This window comes from Balaenoptera musculus, chromosome 11 (assembly GCF_009873245.2).
Source record: "Balaenoptera musculus isolate JJ_BM4_2016_0621 chromosome 11, mBalMus1.pri.v3, whole genome shotgun sequence".
Lineage (NCBI taxonomy): Eukaryota > Metazoa > Chordata > Mammalia > Artiodactyla > Balaenopteridae > Balaenoptera > Balaenoptera musculus.
In genome coordinates this window covers 39,143,987-39,166,785 of record NC_045795.1, presented here as the reverse complement: position 1 = coordinate 39,166,785, position 22,799 = coordinate 39,143,987, and the positions used below count along the sequence as shown (strand labels likewise).

The 22,799-nt window shown below is 45.7% G+C and overlaps 2 protein-coding genes across 7 annotated transcripts in view; both read left to right on the top strand.

Annotated features, from left to right (window-relative positions):
• Nucleotides 1–3,909, top strand: part of SCUBE3 (signal peptide, CUB domain and EGF like domain containing 3) — a 33,522-nt gene extending 29,613 nt beyond the window's left edge. For all 3 annotated transcript variants that reach the window (XM_036869093.1, XM_036869092.1, XM_036869091.1), the window contains 4 exons: nt 149–346; nt 805–957; nt 1,080–1,159; nt 2,970–3,909. In XM_036869093.1, the coding sequence (XP_036724988.1) occupies nt 149–346; nt 805–957; nt 1,080–1,159; nt 2,970–3,119 (581 nt within the window). In that variant the 3' untranslated portion in view covers nt 3,120–3,909. The remainder of the gene's footprint in view (nt 1–148; nt 347–804; nt 958–1,079; nt 1,160–2,969) is intronic.
• An 8,921-nt stretch (nt 3,910–12,830) lies between these two features.
• The window catches only part of ZNF76 (zinc finger protein 76), a 32,269-nt gene continuing 22,300 nt past the window's right edge, over nt 12,831–22,799 (top strand). For 2 of the 4 annotated variants that reach the window (XM_036870246.1, XM_036870247.1), the window contains exon 1: nt 13,001–13,102. The gene's annotated coding sequence lies outside the window, so the exon portion shown is untranslated. The other 2 variants (XM_036870245.1, XM_036870244.1) reach the window with 2 other exon arrangements.

Genomic DNA, 22,799 nt, shown 5'->3' with positions numbered 1-22,799 from the left:
AGACCCAGAACTTGGAGAAGAGATGATGACTAAGAAGGAGGCTGCCTATGTATCCGATTTCCACTTCAGAACTCTTCAATTTCCCCAACCTATTTCCCCACTGACTTCCCTTCTCTTTCTCGTTCTGTCCACCGGGGCTTGGCTACAGATCGCCAGTGTGGTGGGGAGCTGGGTGAGTTCACTGGCTATATCGAGTCTCCCAACTACCCAGGCAACTACCCAGCCGGCGTGGAGTGCGTCTGGAACATCAACCCCCCACCCAAGCGCAAGATTCTTATCGTGGTACCCGAGATCTTCCTGCCATCTGAGGACGAGTGTGGGGACGTCCTCGTCATGAGAAAGAACTGTGGGTGGCTGCAGAGTTGGGCCAGGGAAGGGCAGTCCAAATCTGGTTGGGAGGGAGAGAGAGAGAAAAAAAATTGGTGCTGGAAGATTTGGGGCAATGATGAGGGAGGCCTCGGAGCAAAGGAAAACAGCAATGAATGCTCCGTGTTCGGTGGAGAGCGGAGTTAAGAAAGCCAGCTTTGGGAGTAGAATTCCAATAGTCTTACATGTGTCACTTTCCTATTCTAGTATTTTTACTGTTCCATTCACTTAAATGTCAAATTTCTTACACTGTGTGACCGCCTGGATGTCGAAGAGGAATTGTGGAACAAGCCCAGGGCATTGAGAGAGAATATGTGTATGCTGGAGGGTAGGGGAGCTACATACATGAGGGAGGGCCTCTGTCAGCATGATTCCTCACTCTAGGAGGACTTGGAGAGCTTGCCCTGCTCTCTCCTGACCTGCTGCTTGCCTTCCCAGCCTCCCCATCCTCCATTACCACCTATGAGACCTGCCAGACCTACGAGCGCCCCATCGCCTTCACAGCCCGCTCCAGGAAGCTCTGGATCAACTTCAAGACAAGTGAGGCCAACAGCGCCCGTGGCTTCCAGATTCCCTATGTTACCTATGATGGTGAGCAAGGGCAGGAGAGCCAGGGAAGTGGGTGAGAAAGGGGAGGCTCATGGGTCTTGGAGGGAGCAAGGAAGCAGGAAGAGTTCCCACCCCTGAGCCCCTCTCCTTCGCTGACTTTGCAGAGGATTATGAGCAGCTGGTAGAAGACATTGTGCGAGATGGCCGGCTCTATGCATCTGAAAACCACCAGGAGATTTTAAAGGTGAGTGAATATGAGCGATAATGATGGCCAATGTTTAATGAGCATGTAACAATGTGTAGGCAATATGCTAAGTGCTTACTTGAATATTCTCATTTGATTTACACCATAGCTCTGTGAAGTAGGTACTTTCATCATTCCCACTTTACCGATGAGAAAACTGAGGCACAGAGAGTTAGAGAACTTGCCCAGTGGTAAAGCTGGGATTTGAGCCCAAGCCCATCTGACTGCAGTGTCACTCACACTATCTTACACTCTGGGTGAAGAGAAAGGAAGGATGAGGAGATGAAATGTCCTTGACCTCTTCCACCAAGAAATATATGGAAAATGTGGCTTAGAAAGATGCTTTTGCATAAGTCCCTGCCTTCCCTTACTCCCTCCTCAGTTCCCACAGAAAAACAGCAGATCTAGTACAGCGTTTCTCAGAGTTAATTCGGTATAGACCTCTTTTAAAGGAAAAGGAATGTTTCCAACGTTGAAGGACGGTCTGGATACCTAGGTCTGTGGATCCCAGTTTGAGAAAATCTTACTAAAGAAACTATAGTCCTAGTCACAGTATTATCCTTCATAAATTATCAATGCAAAAAAAATGTTATCTTTATGATAAATAAAATAATTTTTGTATTATTATCAAAATGAGACACAATGACAAAAATCTAGAACTTGCAGACTGCAAAGAATATAATTTCAGCAATGCTTTTCAAAAATTTTTAGAGCATCTGAATCCTTATATCAAATGTGCTATGGAACTCCAATGCATAAAGTAGAGGCACCATTTTGATTAAAGTGGAGATGAGAGGCTGGAAGCTCCAGCCCTTGTTTTAAAAATCTGCTGATGCAATGGAAAGAACACTAGCCTAGAAGCCAGAAGAGCTGAGTCCTAATGCACAGTGCTTGGCACCCAGTAGGCTCTCCACACATCATGTTGCTGTTTCAGACAGGGTGATCAGGGAAGGCCTGAGGAGAAGAGACCTGAACGAGGTAAAAGGCTACCCATTAGAAGATCAGGAGAGGAGCATCCAAGCCCAGGAACATGGGAGCCATGTGGCATGTTCAAGAACCTTGAGGCCCGTGTAGCTCAGCAGAGTAAGGAAGAGTCAAGAGGGCGATAGAGGAGAGACAGCAGGGCACAGATCACATTCAGCCTATGGGCCATGAAAGGGATTCAGCTTTACTGAGTGATAAAAGAAACCAGACTCAAGAGGGAGGCGATATGGGGATATATGTGTACATATAGCTGATTCATTTTGTTGTACAGCAGAAACTAACACAACATTGTAAAGCAATTATACTCCAATAAAGATACATTAAAAAAAAAAAGAAACCAGAGAAGTGTTTAGAAAAGAAGAAGGACGTGATCTAATTAAAACCAAAAAAGTCATTCTGGCTGCTGTGGGGGAGAACAGTCTGTAGAAGGACAGCGTAGGTAGAAGCATGGAGACAAGTTAGGAGGCCACTGCCAAGTGAGAGATGATGGTGGCTTGGACAGGGTGGTAGCTCTGGAGACAGTGAGAAGTGGTCTGACCCTGGATGTATTTTAAAGGTAGAATCAACAGGATTTGCTGTGGTTGTGAGCAAGAGAGAGGGGTCAAGGATGGCTCCAAGGACTGGGACTGAGCAATGGAAGGATGGAGCTGCCACTGACTGAGCTGTAGAATTCCAAAGGAGCAACAGATGGTGGGATGGGAATCCAGAGTTCACTTCTGGATATGCCTATTAGACATCAAGAGGGGCTGCTGCTGAGTGGAGGCTGGTGGTCCTCTCTCCCACCACTGACACCGATGCTGACATTGTTACCTGCCATCCTCTGCAGGACAAGAAGCTCATTAAGGCCTTCTTCGAGGTGCTGGCCCACCCCCAGAACTACTTCAAGTACACAGAGAAGCACAAGGAGATGCTGCCCAAATCCTTCATCAAGCTGCTCCGCTCCAAAGTTTCCAGCTTCCTGAGGCCCTACAAATAGTGCCGCTAGGCCCAAGACCCAGGTTTTGAAGCCCCCAGACTCTTTAGCCCTCAGAGCCGGCAGCCCCCACCCTCGGATGAGGGACTCTCTCCGATCTCTCTTTTTGGAGAAAAAAAAAATCTCCATATAGACCAAGCACTCTCCCTTTCCGTTCCTCTAGCTTCCTTTCCTTGTCTCTTTCTGCCTCGCTCTTTTTCTTTACTCATTTCCTATACGCTCCCTGGAAAAGCCATTCAGTGCTGGCTCTATTCTCCCGAGGGGTGAAGGAATAGTATCCCGCTCCCCTCCCCAGCCACACTGCCCATTTTACCAGCTCACATCCCTGACCCTATCAGCTTGGAAGGGTGCTAGAGGCCCACGAAGGAAGTGGGTCTAGTGGGGAATGGGGAGGGGGAAGAGGGGCTTCTGCCATTATAGGTTGTGCCTTGCTAGACAGGAGCCAAAATGTCCCCTGGCTGTGCCCCCCAGGAATATTCTAACAGCCCAGGGTTCTGCCAAAGAAGCCTTTGACTTACAGGCTTAATGCCAGCACTCGTCCTCTGGGACACGTGGTTTGAGCCCTGGAATGCCCACACAGCCAACTTTCCTGTCTACACAGCTCCTCCCCTTCTTCGCTCACATCTGCCTGGGGTCCAGTTCATGAGGGCTTACAAAAGGCCCACACCCCTGGCTAGTGGATACCAGCTGAATGAGGAAGAGCAGCAGGAATTACCATGTTGAATAGGCCACTGCTGCTCCCCAAGAGAAAGACTTTATCTCTGCAGGACAGAAACCAGGTTTTAAAGCATCGGCAAAAAAAGAAAACGGAAAAAAAAAGAAAATGTGTCCTCTAAAGGACCAGACTACAGAACAATTGGAAGCCAGCCTCAAACACTAATCCCTTCTCTTACTTGTCTTCCCTGGCCCAGCCATTCCCTCACTCCCACCCGAGTGCTCCCTGGGGGAGCCCTACTCCCCTTGCTAAGGATTGTCCTTAAAGAAACATGGCTGCTGACCAAAAGCCAGCTTGGGCCTTGCCCCCAGAGTTGTCTTTCCCTTGTAGTCCCAGATGGCTTGTGGGCCCCACCAAAGAGGACCCCGCTCTGCAGCCAGCCCAGAGCCACCTACCTCTGGCCCCAGGCCGTGGGCAGCAAGAGGAATGTGTGCACTTGGCGAGCCTTCTGCCACCCTGTCCACATCTAAGAAGTGCAATCATTTTGAATCTTTCTATGTTGACTAGAGGGAGGGGTTTTTGTTTTCTGGTTTTGTTTTTTGTTTTTGTTTCTTTTTCCTCTATTAGAACAACCCTATTTATAGCTGCCTAAGAGAGAAGAGTGTATGTTTGGAGTGGAAGAAAAAAGGTTTTGAATCTCATGAGCCTTGAGTGCTGGAGCATCTGATCTGTCTCTACTCCCCCAGCAGAGGCACCTGATATGTAGGATATGTAATTCTGGGGACTTGATGGAGCAGGAAGGAGAGGGACCTGTGTTTGCTAAACCAATCCCACCATCCCTATGCCTCCATGAATTCAGCATGGACCTCAAGACTGTAGAGGCCGATGGAATTGGCTAGTGATTCTCCACCCCAAGTAGGGAAAACCTCCATCGTTTCCCTGCTTTCATCCAGTTTTCCCCTGATGTGCACATGGAAGAAGACCAGGACAAACCCCCTGGGGATAGGCTGACTCAGGGCCCTGAGGCCAGAGACAAGGCTGTGGGAGCCAAGAATAGGACAGTTATCCAGGCATGGAGTTGTTTGCCTGACGTTGGCGATTCTGCCTACCCCTGTTTGCCATTTCCTCTCGGAGCTGACTTCAAGCCTAGCTTCCTCAACTGCTGCTTTTCAAAAGGAAGAAGAATCAAGTCCATGCCCAAGTCCAGATCCTGCACATACTCCACCTTCAATCCACTGCTGCCTATAAAATTATTTTCCATTTGCTCCTTCTAGTTCCCCCAAAGCTGTAGCCCTATTCAATCAAAGGCTAACAGTTGACTCCTAGGGCTCACTTCTAATGACTGTCTCAGGCTGTTGCTCCCCAAGGAGGCTCAACACTAAATAAAGGAGCCAGACACCACCCCCCCCAATCAGTAGCATTCACCAACTGAAACAGCCTTAGGCAGTAGGTAACCAATGTCACAACTAGATCCCCTGACATCCATTAGCCAACACCATGGCCCTGGGGGTAGAGTGTCTGGCTGCCTTTGTCTCTCTGGGTCAAAGAAGGCTCTGCTATAGAGATACAAAATGGGAAGTGGTCATTTAATAGAAGTATCCACACTTCCCAGGAGATGCCATGAAAACTGCTTTAATCAACTTTGACCATCCTCATTCTCCACCAGAAGCTAGGATAACTTTCTGATTCCTCTCTCCCTACCATTTTGCATCTCTCTCAGAAAGCCAAACAGTCAGAGTGCTTCCCGATTCATGCCTTCAGGGTCTGACTTCTTGCTCTCCATTCCTTCCCTGTCACCCTCATACACACACATAAACACAATTCCTCTAACCATTTATTCCATGGTTTCCAGGGCTTGCAAATTATTTCCACAGTATGGAAAGTAGAGACCACCAAGCTTCTTAACTAATGTTAAGACAGATCTTGGAGAGCAGGTGAAGACCTGCTAATGTCCACCAAGTTTAATTTAGGTCGTCCAAGTTGGGAGTTAAGAATCCAGGCAAAGCTGCTCCTAAACCTACAGAGGAAGCTGGCCCAGGGGCATCAAACTAAGGGTTAGTGGATTGAGGAGTCAACATTCAGGGACTCTTTAGGCCTTTACAGGTCAGACAGAAAAAGAGGTTTTTACCACTGTAGGGAAGTGGGAAGATGGTATAAATGGGAACCCTTCATGAACTAGCTAAGAGGCCTCTCTGCAGGATGAGGTATTCGTAGGGCCGCAGTACTGCGAGGCCTCATTTTTCTTAGTACAAAACCTGCCCTGATCTGAGTCTGGGAATGGGAAGCCATTCCTGCAAGGGCTGCAAGCGCCAAGTGATGCATATCAGAAAGGCACTTATGTCTTCAGCAACGTGGCAATCTCTTTTTACTTCTCTGCCTCTGTCTTTCTGTATTATTGGGCCAGGCCCATTCCCTAAACCTTAGAGAACAAAGTCAGGAGAAAACTGACCACAGCCTGGACTTGAACTGCCCTGCCCCAGGCCTACAAATTCGCAGAGGCTGACATTGAGCAGTGACTGCTCTGACTCTGCCAGGATTGGATTAATTTGAGGTGGTGGAGGCTCAGATTTATTGCTGAAAGTTCAATAGTACAGTCCTGGTCTTTAGCCCTAATGAAAGTTTTCATATCCAAGAAGTTTTCTCCATATGCATGTTTGAGATGACTCTGGAGATTAGGGGGCCATATCTCAAAATGTCAGAAAATATTATAGAGCATTCAGACTTCTGTATTTGCTGCTTAACCTCAATATAACAGGCTCAAACTAGAGGAAGGGAGACAAAGTGTAACTGACCACAAGCAGAAAATGTTAACTTGCCTGGCTTCTCTCTTAAGCACTGTAAGAGAAAAGTGGAAGCCAACAACACAAGGATACCTTTAAATTTGACTTGTCTCAAAGGTAGCACACTCTGTCCTTGGGCCAGTACTTGGATTAGGAACCCTCTACAAAGGGAATAGAACCCCCAGTTCTGTTATCAGCTTATCTAGACAACACAGATCGTCACAGTTTGGACAAACCAAAAACTTTATTCTTCTGTGTGAAGTTGAACTTAAGTTTCAGAGAATAACCATTACCATGTGGGAGGCTTTTTTTTTTTTAATGCAAAAGAAATCTCAAAATATTGTATTTATATCTACCTTCCACTGCTGCCGATATAGTAAGCATCTCCTACACAACAATAAATGATGCAGTTCATAGAGTATTTTGCACTTGGGGGAAAAAATGTATCTGAACTTGTAAAAAGAAATGTTTGGATTTTGTATTGTCATTTTTTATTATTATTATTAAAATACTAAATGAAACTTCTCAGCCTGGCATCGTTTCCTCTCTCAATGGCTTACCCTAGAGCTGGAAAAAAGCTTTGAGGAGACAAAGTGTCTTCTTGCTTCCAGGTAGGACTTGCCCCAATTTTTCATTTATCCATCTTATTCCTAATGATTTTAGAATTTGAAAAGGCTTGTCTATTTTAAAAAGCAGTATCAAGAATTATCCCAAGTGGGGGAAATTTGGGGTATTGTTGCTTATCATAGTACAGTCCCCAAAATCCAGACAGGCCACAGGTGGTTAAGATACTTCCCTAGTAAAGATGTCCCATCTCTAGCAAAGTACCAGCACTGAGATTCACCAACGTTGTTCTTTTTATGCAATACATTCTTGGCCGCCAAACAGAATTCTGAAGTAGAGATCATTCAGCCACTACCACCATTACTATACAGGTCTCGGGAAAGCAACCTCTAACCCCTTATAAATGAACAGTATCCATTTCTAGGCTCAGAGATGATAGATAAAACTTAATTGTTGTAATTACGTAATTCCCTGATGTGAAATTTTATTGGATTTAATAGCTACATGATATAGCCATTTAAGTGGAACAAGGAAAAATCTACCTGATCAAAAAATATGTTGGGTTGGCCTACCAGAATCCTTAACTTCCCCATCAGCATCTATAAAGGAGACAGGTGCATTCTACTCCACAATTGCTGAGCTCCTGTTACGTGCCAGGCATCGCGCATCAGGCCATCACAGCTTGATAACAGTAGCCATGCTCAAGATCTGCACACCTCATGTAACACTGATTACAACTGACCTTTCTACATAGATTTCCCAGCAGGAGAGGGAATCCAGTCAACTTGGTGTTTATGAGTATAAATTAATTCACTGGCATTCTATTTCATACATTAACTTCCTGTGAGTTTGATTCAGTGTGACAAAATATGAACACCTTTGTGTGGACTGACAAAAATCACATTTCTAGAACTGCAAAGCTGAGGACCACATCCAGGACCATGGTGAGTGACTATACCAACTTGGGGCCATCTTCTCTGACTTCTCTCCTAACCCTCTTCTATTCCAAAAACACCAAATCTTCCTCCTTCTTTCTAGGACACTTGCAATTATGTCCCAGAATAATGTAGAGTGAGGGCCAGTGGAGTATGGGTCTGTCTATATCAAGCAGTCTTTAAAGTGAGGTACATGAAGACTTTCCAAGGAATTCTTCCTAAAGGTATGTGAAGACTTTCCAGGGGGGGTACCTGGCCAAGGAAATCAATCTGAGGAGAGTTTTTAAAGTTTTTTTTAAAATTCATTTATTTTATTTATTTATTTTTGGCTGCATTGGGTCTTCATTGCTGTGCAGTCTTTCTCTAGTTGCGGTGAGCGGGGGCTACTCTTCGTGCGGTGCGCGGGCTTCTCATTGCGGTGGCTTCTCTTGTGGAGCACGGGCTCTAGGCGCGCAGGCTTCAGTAGTTGTGGCACATGGGCTCAGTTGTTGTGGCTCACGGGCTCTAGAGCGCAGGCTCAGTAGTTGTGGCGCAGGGGTTTAGTTGCTCCGCAGCATGTGGGATCTTCCCAGACCAGGGCTTGAACCCATGTCCCCTGCATTGGCAGGCGGATTCTTAACCACTGCACCACCAGGGAAGCCCTGAGGAGAGTTTTAAGGGAATACATTTCCAGATCCTCAACTTCCATAAGAATTCTTCCCTAAAACTCATCTGTTTTGAGAGCTAGCCAGCATATTCATGCACTCTCCATTCTACCTCCTCTTTCACCATAATCCTTGTCCTACATTACAAAAGAAAGGCATATCCCTCACCTACATTGAATCTTGATGCATGGCCTAGGGTGTAAAACCCTGGGGAGTAGAAGGAAGGGGTTGTTTTTTCCCTTCATAACAAAATACTCCCATTACAATCAATCTTCTTGTTTCATCTTATGTTTCCTATTTTCTACCTCCTGCTAGCAAAAAATGAAATCGTTAGCTGCTCAAACCATTATTTCCTAACAAAAAAACTTTCTTTTTTATTAAATACATAAGAAAAAGTTTTATCATGAAGTCTAAGAAAATTACTGGAGTTCTTTCTTTTTTTGTTACACGATTGTTATTTAGTTGTTCCCAAAAGCCAAACATAAGAGTTCAACACAAGCAGAAACCGGTATTTGCCAAGGGACTAACATGCCTTCTACCCTACTTTTCACTTAATAAATTAACTAAGGTATTCAGCTATACATTATATGGCATTATTCCAAATTATATAATGAGAAATAGTACCATCTTGTTTTTACAATTTTTATAATATTAATATTAGATCTATATAATTTTAATCATGACTGACTTTAGTAATCTATTTTATAAGCTACAGTTAATAATTTATTTCCCAGTGATTTTTATAATATTCTTGAAAGTGAATATTAACATATTTATTTATTATTATTTTTAAATAAATTTATTTAATTTATTTATTTTTGGCTGCGTTGGGTCTTCGTTGCTGCACGTGGGCTTTCTCTAGCTGCGGCGAGTGGGGGCTACTCTTCATTGCGGTGCACGGGCTTCTCATTGCAGTGGTTTCTCTTGTTGCCGAGCACAGGCTCTAGGCACGCAGGCTTAGTAGTTGTGGCGTGCGGGCTTAGTTGCTCTGTGGCATGTGGGATCTTCCCGGACCAGGACTTGAACCTGTATCTCCTGCACTGGCAGGCAGATTCTTAACCACTGCACCATCAGGGAAGTCCCTTAATGTACTTATTTAAATTGAAGAATAAAGTCAGACTTTTTCCTGACAGAAAGTAAGTCTGATGTGAAATGAAGACTGGCTTTGCTAATTCTACAAATGGCAGGTGTTTTCCATATGGAAGAGAATGCATGTCAATATTTTAACAGAAAGATACTGAAAACATGTAATGATGAAAGAACTTTATCAAAAAAATTGTGTTGGCAAAGAAGTACGAAAATCAGTATCTGACTAACTAGGTGCCTCTGAGTGAAAAGGTGACAGATAATTAATAATTATTTTCATAAGACTGAAACTGACAATCAAATGACTAACAAATCCTTTTGCAAGATCAGTGGTTTCCAATTCTTTGCTTTTAATAAAGTAAAGGAGGACTCTATTTGATAGTACTTGATAACAGTATTTGGTAATAGGACACTTTGTGATTTGTTGGCATGTAATTTAGAAGCAGTTCAAAGACTTGAGGGATATCATTTTAACAAATTTCTTCCTTTCCCAATTACTATGTGAACAACGTCTCTCAACGCTTATGTCTATAAAAATAAAAAACAGGTAGAGAATTGGTGTGGCACCTTATCTCCTTCCACCATTAGGTAATATTAGTCTGTGAATACCTGAACTAATTGAGGAGAAACACCATATTTCTCACTGAGATGCATTTTCAATAAAACTGTACTTTTTAGGTTTCACAAGTTATAAAGATGTGTAATATAGTGATGTTGCTTAATAAATCTGTACTAGTAATAACCGTAATGACAATTTGATTCATAAGAAATTTTTCAACAAAGCCTATGGTCACAAGCAATAAGCTTAAATATATACTCAATTTTGTTGCAAAGAAGGTGACAGTGATCAGTAAAAGACTTTAAAGCATACAAATATACTAATTAGGATAAAGTTCTATAGGGGCAGTGAATGGAATTAGGAATTCAATAAGAAAGGGAACCATATAAAATTTCTTGTGCATATATTTTTAAATGGATGTTGGCAGACATCAAATATTTAGGGTATTTGGAGTCCACTAGATACAATTTAAGAATGATGTAATGGTTTTAGTTTAAAACGTCAACATTTGCAGTAAGTCAGAAATTATATCCTCTACAAGTATTTAAATTTATGATGGAAAATTTAGGTATCAACTTAGAAATGAACAAGGGGGTACATAGTTCTTTAAAATTCTTATATGGAGTCCAGTTTTTAAAATGTCTGAAGACCACCAGCGTATACGGTATATTGTGGGGATGGGGTTCAAAGGCAGAACAGAAGTTACTAGAAATGATCTTCAATCCTCCACTCCAAAGTATCTTCCTCCCCAGTTCTCCTGAGTACCTGAAATTACCCATCATCAGAATCTTAATACTTCAAATTCAGACACTAGTTTCCCAGAGTTTTTGTTGTGTAATGGGAGAGGTGATTAGCCAATCAAATTAGGATCTGCAAGGAATGTGAGAAAGAACAGATGTATTTTTTATTATGGAAAAAGGTGGTGCGGGGGGACAAACTAGGACAACCCGAGTTCTAGTCCCTGCTCTATGTCTAACCAGAAGTTTATGCTACAGGACAAACTACTATGTTCTCTCTTTGTATCTAGGTAAAATAACTTGTCAAACTTCCATCAAAAAGGAACGGAAAGAGGGCACCTTAAAGGTCAGGCTGTTTATTTCTATACCAGGAGATGTAGAAAGGATTAATTATAATATACATAACCATAAGAATGGGCCATCGGAACTTCCCTGGCGGTCGAGTGCCTAAGACTCTGCGCTTCCACTGCAGGGGGCGCAGGTTCGATCTCTGGTCGGGGAACTAGGATCCCCCATGCCCTGCAGCGCGGCCAAAAAAAAAAAAGAGAAAAAGAATGGGCCATCAACTGTCACTTACTGCCCCCCTAAACTGAGAACCTGATGAGAACTGGAGCCCCAGTCCCACCTCTGGAATTGTGCCAAAAGCAGTAAGACGCGGAACAGAGAATGTCTAAAATTGAAGTGGAGGCTTTGTGGTTAAGCTCTTTAGACAGGGGAGGAAAGAAACCACCAATGGCATCTCTAGCTACCATGGGCCCCAAACACAGTACTTTGTAAATGTTTCTAGTTTATTGGCATACTTCCTTTAAAATTTTTGTTAGTTAATTTTGGGGGGCGGGGAGGGGAGAGAGGAGACAAAAGAAAGGACTTAAAGTCTAAAAGGACAGAGAGGGAGAAAAGTTTCTCACCTCACTTCTCCAGTCACCCCAATTCCTCTCCTAAGAGGCAACGTTTACCATTTCCTCATCTAACTTCTCTATTTTTAATTTTTTACCAAAAGCTCACTCTCTTTTACTTTTCCCCTAGGTGTCTGAAAATTCCCCAAGCACAGCCCCTCCCTAGTGAGAGGGGGAAACAGTAAAAGGGCTTGGCTTTGTTCACCCCGAAAGGAGCCTACAAGGGGGAGCAGCTGGTTTTGAGGCTGCGGGTAGGGCTGGCGGAGGAATGAGAGAACCGAAGAGCACCCTCAGGGCGCCCTCCCTAAAGAGGCCAGTCCCTCACGGCTCCTCGACGTCGTCTTTTTCAATAAGGAGCTAGTAATACCTGCAATTGCTTCCTTCAGTGGGTGGCTCATAGATCGTAGGCAATGCCAGCGGACTGCGCACAGTAAAGCGCCTCGGGATCGTAAGGCGCAGGAGGACGCCTGGGGGCTCTGAGCCGCGAGGAGAGGGTCAGTGGCCCCGGTGCGGAGAGTGGCAGCCGCGAGAACAGCCTCCCTCACAATCTGCCCCTCCGGTCCTCCCCGCCTCCAGAAGCGCACCTTCTCACCCGCAGGCGGCCGACGAGACTCGGGGCCTCGGGCTCCTCCCGCCTCCCGCCTCAGGTGGACCGAATCCCTCGGCAGGACAGGTGGCGACTCCTCATTGCTATAGAGACGACCCGGCTCGCGAGCCGCGCCCAGTCCCCGACCGGGGCGTAGTGACGTCATCACGCCCTCCCCGGGCGCTCGGCCTCGCGGGCGGCGCGTCACCCCGGTCGGGGGGCGGGGCGGGGCTCTCACCGGCACTGTTCAGAGCCTGGCTGCCCGGGCTCCAGCGGCCCGGGAACAGGGATAAGTAGGACGGCGGCCGCGGCGACTGGGGGTGCGGGGTGGAGCGTGCCCTGTATTTTCTGTACGGGTTCCGGGGCTCGGTAGAGGCGCGCCGAGAAGACAGGAAAGTGCGGCGGCCCTGGAACCTGGATATGGCGCGAGGCAAGCTGCGCGCGGGCGGGCGGGCTATGGCGCAGGCGGGTTGCGGGGCCGGCGCTGGTGGCGGGGCCCGTTGCATGGCGGTCTGTCGGCGGAGTCGCCCTCGGGGGCTGTCAGGTTGGTGGCTGCGGGAAGAGTGGGTCCACCGTGCCCAGGTGGGAGGCCGGGCGGGCGCAGGGCCCCGAGAAGGTCCCGAGCCCGGCGTGCCCTCTCTCCTTCGGCCCTAGCCCGGTGGCCGGGAGGCTGGACGGCGGCCTGACCCTCCCCCACCCCAGGTTCCGGCCCCCATCCCTGCCCCTCCGTTCCGTCCTGCGACTCCTCCCCCATGACTTCCAAACCCCACCCCGTGACTGCGCCCGCCTCCACCTCTGTGACCCCCACACCCCACCCACTGACCCTAAGACCTCACCAGGTAATCCTCACCTCTTATTCGTTGACTCTGCCAACCCAGGAATTTCCCCAGCACTGCCCAGGACCCACCAACCTCAGCTCTAAACCAGTGACTCAGGACCCGAGATCCCTACATCCCCCAAAACGTCAGTGACCCCACTGGTCTGGTAACCCCCTCCACTTCTACCCTGTGTTACCCCACAATCTTGGTGACTCCCCCCAAACCTTTCCTGGTAACTCCTAAGCCTTACCTACTAAAATAGTTTCCCACCGAGTTATGTTCTACATAACCCTCAGTATCTGATAATCCTTTCTTTGCCCTGTAACTTCATGATCCTCATTCCATGTGCCCCCTTCATCCTAAAATCACCTCCACGGACATCCCTCTCTGCACTCCAGCCCCCCAGTGTTAATCAGCACATGACTTACAAGTGCCCTAGCACCGAGCTGGTGCCCAGAAAGATACAGAGATGAATATGAAGTAGATATAGTTGGAATCATCAGAGAATCTGGATTGAGTGTGTGGTCCCAGATTCAAGTCCTGGCTCTGCCACCGTTGTGCTTTGGGAACCTGGAAGAAGTCTTTCCTCGCTCTGGACCTGTTTCTCATCTGTATTATGATAAGGTTGGGTTAAATGATCTCAGAGTTTCCTTCCAGCTGTGACGTTCTGCAATTCTCAGTCAAGATAATATTTGTTTGCAATCATTTTTGTACTCTGTACTCCTAACTAGAAGTTTACTGTTGTAATCTCAGCCCAGGGTCCACTTGCTTCTTGAACCTTATTCCCTCACTCCTGCGACCCCCCCTACACTCTTAATAATCCGTACCCATTTCCCTTGATCAGGCCTCATCAGTTAACATGTTTGCAAAGCAGGATAAGAGTGCTTCAGCTTGGAGTATTGATGTGATAAGAGATCTGGGTTCTAGTTTGACTCTGGCCTGTAAAGTATGGCACCTTAGGCACACCATTTAGCCTCAGTCTTCACTTCTACTAGGGTAGGATAATAGTAGTGCTTGAGATAATGCATTCAAAGCATTTGGTACCAGGCCTAGTCCATGGGAGCCCTTAAGTATAAGCCGAGAAGCTCTTATGGGTCTTACTCTGTCCTGGGTGCTAGGGAGTCAACAGATAATGAACACAGGGGCCACACTTTGCATTATCTTGGTACCCCCGAGCTCTTGGAATCACTGTCCTCTTGTCTCTGCTGTGGCCTCCTCACTTCTCTGGTTTTTTACCCTGCTATCTCCTTAATAATGATTGGCACTTACTGCTGAGCACCTACTGTGCGCCAAGCTTTGTATGTGTAAACTGTTTCCCCTCACAACCCCAATATATCTACCACTATTTCCCATATTTTGTTTGTTTTGGTTTGGTTTTAAACAAATGAAGAACCTGAAACTCACACAGATGAGTAGTAGAGCTGGGATTTGAACCCACAGTCTTCAAAACTCATTGGATCCATTGCTTCTCTTGCCCCTAAACCTACCTAGTTTTCCAGGTCACTCTCAGCCCCTTGTTCCTTATTTTCTAATAATTTCTAAGCCCAACACCAACACTTTCCCCATCACTTCCAAGGTTTCTCTTAACCTTTGCCCCATGGCTTGGTGACTTCCTTAACCCATTGTTCATGACTTTTGACCCCACGTGTCCTGAGACCCCTGCACCTTAATACCTCTCTTTATCCTTTGTCCAAATATCCTCTCACCCTATGAGTCCTTGGAGCTCCCACTTACCCTAAGGTGTCTCCCACCTCACTGGCACTCTATCCCAAATCCTCTCATCCTGTTAAATCCTTTACCCCCAGGAATTCATATACATAAGAGATTGGAAATCTTTTATGAGTGTTCCAGCTGCTTCCCTTCTACCATCCTCAGCCACATCCTGTTACTCAAAACCTTCATCTAAATTAGCCCTTCATCTAGTGAGTGCTTCACCCAGCTTCAGTGAAATGAGCCCCTTCCATCCCAATGTGAACCCATCCTTCAAAATCTATACACCCTCCCATGCTAAGATCCCTCCTCTTCATACCCTTTTCAATATCTGTGAGATCCTGCCTCTTAGATTCCCGGATCTCATGGCATCTTTCTCATTTTCATCAGTGATCTTTTCAAACCAGAATCATCTTTTACCTTATCCCCCTTCCTGTGCCCTATCCCTTCTCACAGTGCCTTTTTCCTGCCCTACTCTTATTTTTCTCCCTCACCTCACCTCATCCTCACCTGCATCCTCACCTCACCAATCTTGGTAGCATTGATTATGGTGTAAACCTTTCTCCCATCCCAGCTCTGCCCCTTCTTCCACTCTCCCTGCCACTCTCTCCTTCACACACGGCTTGGCCAACCACACTTCACTGGTTTGTCCAGAGAACTACACTTTTCTCTGGGAACCTCTGATAATAGATCACCAAGATCACAGTCCTTTAGGTAGCAAGAAGAGATCTTGGAAATCCTTCTGAATAAATGTAGCCATGTCTTCTTGACACACTCCCACTCTTCTATCCTGTTTATGAAGCTGCTTGCTGTATATGCCCTCAGGGTAGAATGCTTTGAGTGTCAACACCCGAGTTAGCCCCATTGTTTTCCAAGCCCTGGGGAGGACTTTCCAGTCCCCTCCCACCAGAGGACTGGATGGTGAGTAGCAAAAGGTGACATTAAAGATCCACTTCCAAAAGTCTATTCTGTGGGTCACCAAATTCCCAAATTTGGGAATTATTGGGAATTCCCAAATTCCCAATAATACACTTATTGACTGTATAGCAATAAACTCTGCAGAGGGCAGATTTAGAGTTAAGGAAGGCATAAATCTTGGGGTCTGCAAATTTTGTGGGTTGATTTTTTTAAAAGGAGCTTTCGCCTTAGATTTGTTTAATCTCTCTTAGGCTACAGAACATATTCTGCCTTGGATCTTAGTTATTTGGGTACTCTTCTCACCCAACACCCACCCTCCACCCCCACTGTGATTTCCTTGAGAACAAAAGCTGGGTTTTCTTTATCTTCTGTTCTGTTATCTTAATCCTGTCCCGCATATTTAGCAGGTAGTCCGTGAATACTTACTGGATTGAATGAACTCATTCAGAAATTCTGCATCAGGTACAAACAAGTGAAAACAGCTAGTGTCTACATCTACTTTGTAGCTACAACAACCCTTCTCCCCAAATCCCTCCAAACGTGATAATGGGCAAGTCCCTTGATTTAAACGTTCTGGAATTCAGACACTTTCTTTTTTAGTCATTGCTTGGGTGGGGGACTGGGTGTAAGTGCTTCTTTTTACTGTGTTTCTGGTTAGACTAGAGAGATTGATTGACATAGTGGCTAGAATACAGTGGTAACAAGGCCAGGGTCTGTCATATATAGACCAGTTCTCAAGAAAACAGCTAGATGAAATATTTAGCGGAGGTTGCAGAGACAATCAGAAGAGAAGAAATCAAATTGGCAAAATGTTGGTAATTGTTGAAGTTGGGTAATGGGTTCGTGGAGTTCATTATACTATTCCTTCTACCTTTATGTATGTTTGAAATCCATAATAAAAAATAGGAGAAAAAAGAAGAGGACAGCTAGGTGAACAAGTGCAAATTTAGCACTGTTCCTTGCAAAATATCTCAAAACAAACGAGCTGCTGTTACCGAGTCAGTACTATTATCTTGGTTAAATAGTATATTTAGTCCCAACCTATTTTTGACCTCTTCTGTTTGTGAGATATCATGATGCTAAATTCAAAAATCAGCACACTGCAGAAATGTATCATCCTGGCAACAAGCACCTGTGGCCTTGGTCCTGCCCTGCTTCCCAGCCCAGGTGTGGTTTCTTGTGTTAAAGGGCTGGGCTGGGCCTGAGAAGAGGGAGAGACAGTGGGGGAAGTGAGGGAGAGATCAGAGCTCAACTAGGGTCTTCCCCTTCTGGCCTAAACCCTCCAGATTACTGGGAGATTCTAAAAGTATGGAGGTTCATTCATTGATTCACTCATTCACTCATTCATTCATTCCACTAATGTTTGGTGAATAGCTGCTGGAGGCCAGGTACTTTTCTCATACCTGGAGATAGAGCAGTGAATAAAATAAAGTTCCAGGACTTAAGGAGCTCGCCTGTTGGGATGAGGCAGAAACATACCATAAACAAGTAAAATATATATTGGGAAAATTAAACAGAGAAAGAAGATAAAGAGTACCAGGAGCCAGGGTATTAAATTTTAAGTAGGGTGGTCAAGGAAGGTATTATTGAAAAGGTAACATTTGGGCAAAGACCCGAAGGAAGTTAAGAGGTGAGCCAAGCATTTATCTGAGGGAAATATATTCCAGTCAGAGGGAACAGCAAGTGCAAAAGCTTTGAGGCAGGAGTATGCCTCGTATATTCAAGAAACATGAGGACACCAGTCAGTATGGCTGCAGTAGGGTGGAGAGGAGAAACATAGCAAGAGATGTGGAGGTGGGAGTGGATTGGTGGTAGATCATATTAGGCCTTATAGGCCCCTGGATTTTTTGTGAATTGTGGGTGAGATGGGAGCCATTGGAGGGTCCTAGGCACCCAAGTGACATGATCTGACATAAAGGATCATTGTGGCTGCTATGTAGGTGGCAAGAGTGGAAGGAAGGAAACTGATTAGGAAACTACTGCAATAGTCCAGGCAAGACAAGTTGGTAGTTTGTACCCAAAGTAAAGCAGTGCAAGAGTGAGAAGTGGTTGAATTCTGGATATGTTTTGAAAGAGGAGCCAACGGGATTTGCAGATGGATTGGAAGTGGCATATAAAAGAAATAGAGAAGTTGAGGATGGCTCCCTTATTTTTGGCCTGAGCAATTTAAGGATGGAGTTCCCATTTACTGAAATGGGGGAGCCTGGAAGAAGGATACATTATAGGAAGGGGAGATAAGGAATTCACTTTTGAATATGTCAAGTTTGAGATGTTTTTGGACGTGAAGATGTTAAATAAGCAGCTGGATATACAAGTCTGTTAGACTTGTTAGTCAATTTCTGCCCTCCTGGGAACTGAAAGAACACTATTACTGGGCAAGAGACAAAGGAGTATGGTGGGAAGAACACTGGCGGCTCAGGTGTGAGACCCGGCTCTGCCACCAGGTAGCTCTGTGATCCTTTCGGACTCCTCTGGCCGCTCTGGCCTCTGTTTCTTCATCTGCAAAATGACAGCTTTAGACTAGAAATGAGTTGTCTTCTCAGCTCCTCCTGTGTGAGAGTCGATGAAGTAGTGCATAGAGCAAGGGAGATAATATAACTGTACGTATATCTGAGAGCATGTTGGAAACTGCTGAGCCCTACACAGTGTAGTGGCATTGGTGGTAAGAGGCCTCCCTTACTTTGCTAAAGCAAAACCCAGTGAGTGCCTGCCATGTTCTGGGCACTGGACACAGAGGATCCGATGACAGAGAGATGCATCCGTGCCCTCGTGGAACACTACAGACGAGCCGCCTGGTGTAGCTTCACTGCTGAGTATAGAGGGAGTGGACTGGAGTCTGATGGTCTGGTGCGGTGTTGGCCAGGGAAAGCTTGTTCTTGACCTGGGTCTGGGAGAAAACTACGTGGATGTCGGAGATGAGGCAAGATGGTAATCCAAGTGAGGAAAAAGTGGGCGTCCTAGCTAGGGCTGTAGGAAGAGCTGGGGTGGTGGGACTCAGCTCCTTCCCTCCTTCATTCTTTTTTTTGATATTTATTTGGTTGTGCCGAGTCTTAGTTGCAGCACGCGGGCTCCTTAGTTGCGGCTTGTGGGTTCCTTAATTGTGGCATGTGAACTCTTAGTTGCAGCATACATGAGGGACCTAGTTCCCTGACCAGGGGTCGAACCCAGGCCACCTGCATTGGGAGCGTGGAGTCTTAACCACTGCTCCACCATGGAAGTCCCCCACCCTCCTTCATTCTTTCACTCAGCATTTACTCCTCTGCCGGGAACTCCTCTTAGGGAGCTTATAGTTCTGTAGCAGAGGAAGGGTTTCTTTCTTTTTTTCGGCCGCACTACGAGGCAGGTGGGATCTTAGTTCCCCGACCAGGGATTGAACCTGCACCCCCTGCATTAGAAGCACAGAGTCTTAGCCACTGGACCGCCAGGGAAGTCCCTAGATGAAGGGTTTCAAATCTGGTCTCAATTAGATCTAATTCACAATAAGTAGGGTTGATTTAGGATTCAAATTTGAGCTAAAGAGTTCAGTTAGTTATGTGACCTAGTAGTATTATTCATTTAGTATCTGTGGGCACATTCTTTGTTTGGTGCTGATTAAGCTGAAATGCATGCTCTCCAGGAACTTAAATTATAATCAGTTTAACAGAAAGTAGGATGTGTGATTTTCACCCCAAAAAAGTTGAGTTTAAGGAAAAAAAATACCTGGCAGAGTAATCCCTTCACTGCATCTGGAAGCACAGACGTCTAATCCTTGTGTCATTTAGATGTTGATGCTTATATTTTAAGGAGAGTCTCTGACCAGCTAAACAAGAATACAAGATATAGGGAATTTCCTGGCGGTCCAGTGGTAGGACTGCGCACTTCCACTGTAGGGGGCACAGGTTCAATCCCTGGTCGGGGAACTAAGATCCCACATCCTGTATGCCGTGCAGCGTGGCCAAAAATAAATAAATAAATAAAATTTAAAAATACGAGATATAGCCCATCTTAATGATCCGGTCACTCACAAAATTAGAGTGGATATGTAACTAGCATCTTTCACTTAACAGAATGGGAAAATTTTGTTCTGGTGAGTAAAAAAAAAAAAAAAACCAAAAGAACAACTGAGCTACAAATCCAAGTGCAGCTGAAGCCATTATCTTTTTTTTAAATAAATTTATTTTTATTTATTATTTTTGGCTGTGTTGGGTCTTCGTTGCTACGCGCGGGGTTTCTCTAGTTGTGGCGAGCTGGGGCTACTCTTCGTTGCGGTGCGTGGGCTTCTCATTGCAGTGGTTTCTCTTGTTGCGGAGCACGGGCTCTAGGCACGTGGGCTTCAGTAGTTGTGGCTCACGGGCTTCAGTAGTTGTGGCTCACGGGCTCTAGAGCACAGGCTCCGTAGTTGTGGCGCATGGGCTTAGTTGCTCCGTGGCATGCGGGATCTTCCCGGACCAGGGCTCGAACCCGTGTCCCCTGCATTGGCAGGCGGATTCTTAACCACTGCGCCACCAAGGAAGTCCGGAAGCCATTATCTTCAACTGGTGGCCTTAAGCTACTGACAAAACATCAGATGCCTCTTGCCCTGGCAGCTATCTATCAAGGTATAGAAATGTGAGTGTCCGTGTGAGGGTCTCACAAATCCTGTCTCTGTTTTGCTGCTCGAAGTGCAGGGCCTACTTGGGCTCCTCACTTATAGTTGAGAAAGATCTGGGATGTTTCAAAGCTTCAGTGTATTAGACTGACACCAGCTGGAAGTCGGAGCGCTTCTTCTACTGCCTCCCGGTTAACGCTTGCCTTCCGTAATGGTTCATCTCAGAGAAGTGCAGATGTAGCTTGTTAGCCTGGTACTGTATAACTTTTCATTTGTTGGAAGTCCCTGCTGCTTTGGGATAGCTGATAAAGCATGGGACCCATGCAGTTAAGATAAGCTCAAGGAACTGGGAGCTCCTTGAGATTGTGGAACTGACCCAAGGCTTAGATGTAGAGGGTGTGGCAGGGGTACCTAAGACCAGAGTTCTCTCTGTCTGAGAAGATCATCCTTTCAATCTAGGAGGTACTGTCCCAAAGCCACAGAAGCAGTGAGGGAGAAAAGCAGCCCCTGCTCATCTGCCACTTCAGCCAGATCCACCCTCTTGACCCGCCTGGGGACATACCAGGCTGGGGAGCCAGTATGTCCTCAGGTCCTGTGTAGATTTGCTGTTGCTTCATGCTCAGCTTGATCAGGTTTCCATCTGATACTTGAGAATGGCATCCATGAATTGGAAAGCTGAGTTTTCAGATGTGGTTTTGCTACAAACCAGTACATCATGGAATCTATCCTGTCAGCTCTGGAGTAGCCATGCCTTGTTAGGGGAGAATCATAGATATTCCTCTAGCCAACACAAGGAGTGCAAAGCTTGCTTTTAGACTTTCTTCTTTTATTCTTATATTTTTATTTATTTATTTTACATAGGTAACACATTCACAGGGCTTAAAATTTTTTTTGTAAGTGAAAGATATGCAGTGAAAAGTCACCCTTCCATCGCTGTGCCCGTCACTCAGTTTTCCTTCCACCGGCAACCTTGGTTAGTAATTGCTTCACTGTCTTTCCATAGATTTTTTTATGGCAGTGGCAGCATACAAAAGGCACTGTTTTGTACCTTGAAATTTTTATTCAATATATTTTGGGGATCTTTCCATGTCAGTATGTAAGGAACATCCTCATTTATTTATGTCTACATAATAAGGAAGTTCTATATTGATAGACATTTATGCTGTTTGGAATTTTTTTGCTATTATTACATGCAGGGATGCCATGAATAACCTTGGACGTGTGCCATTTTTCATACATGTACGTCTACCTGTAGACTAGACATGAAGTTGCTGGGTCAGATGGTGTGTACATTTGTAATTTTGATTGATAACTGCCAAATTGCCCGACATAGAGCTTATACCAATGATACTCCCACCAACAATGTAAGACTGTGCCTGTTTCCCCACAGCCTCAGGGACATTGCTTTTTTTCTTTTATTTTTGGCTGCAGCATGGCATGAGGGATCCTAGTTCCCCGACCAGCGATCAAACCCGCGCCCCCTGCAGTGGAAGTGCGGCGTCTTAACCACTGGACAGCCAGGGAAGTCACACAGGGACATTGCTTTGAGTTAAGAATATACAAACTACCTTCAACATAGGATACTGAATCATGGGGCCCCACTGTGACACTCTATTCCACAAGACACACAAAGCACCACACAGCCCAGTTGAAAGAATACCACAATTAAAAATATATATTTTGGGCTTCCCTGGTGGCACAGTGGTTGAGAGTCTGCCTGCCAATGCAGGGGACACGGGTTCGAGCCCTGGTCTGGGAAGATCCCACATGCCGCGGAGCAACTGGGCCCGTGAGCCATAATTACTGAGCCTGCGCGTCTGGAGCCTGTGCTCCGCAACAAGAGAGGCCGCGATAGTGAGAGGCCCGCGCACCGCGATGAAGAGTGGCCCCCGCTTGCCACAACTAGAGAAAGCCCTCGCACAGAAACGAAGACCCAACACAGCCATAAAAAAAAAAATATATATATATATATATATTTTAAAGAGTAACTGGACCTCTGGTGGTTATAAGAGAAGAAAGGAAGAAAAAATCCTAGAGGAAGAAGTTCCCTACCTCAGTACTTAAATTAGCATAAATTAGAGGAAGAATAGGTATCTGTCTTTGCAGAACCAAGGAGGGATGAGATGCCAGTAGTATCAATCATAGGAAGGCTGTGGGGAGAGTAAAGGAAAACTCCCAGAGGGTGGAGCTGGGCAACCAAGCAGACGGGTTTAGTGTCCACTGTAGAG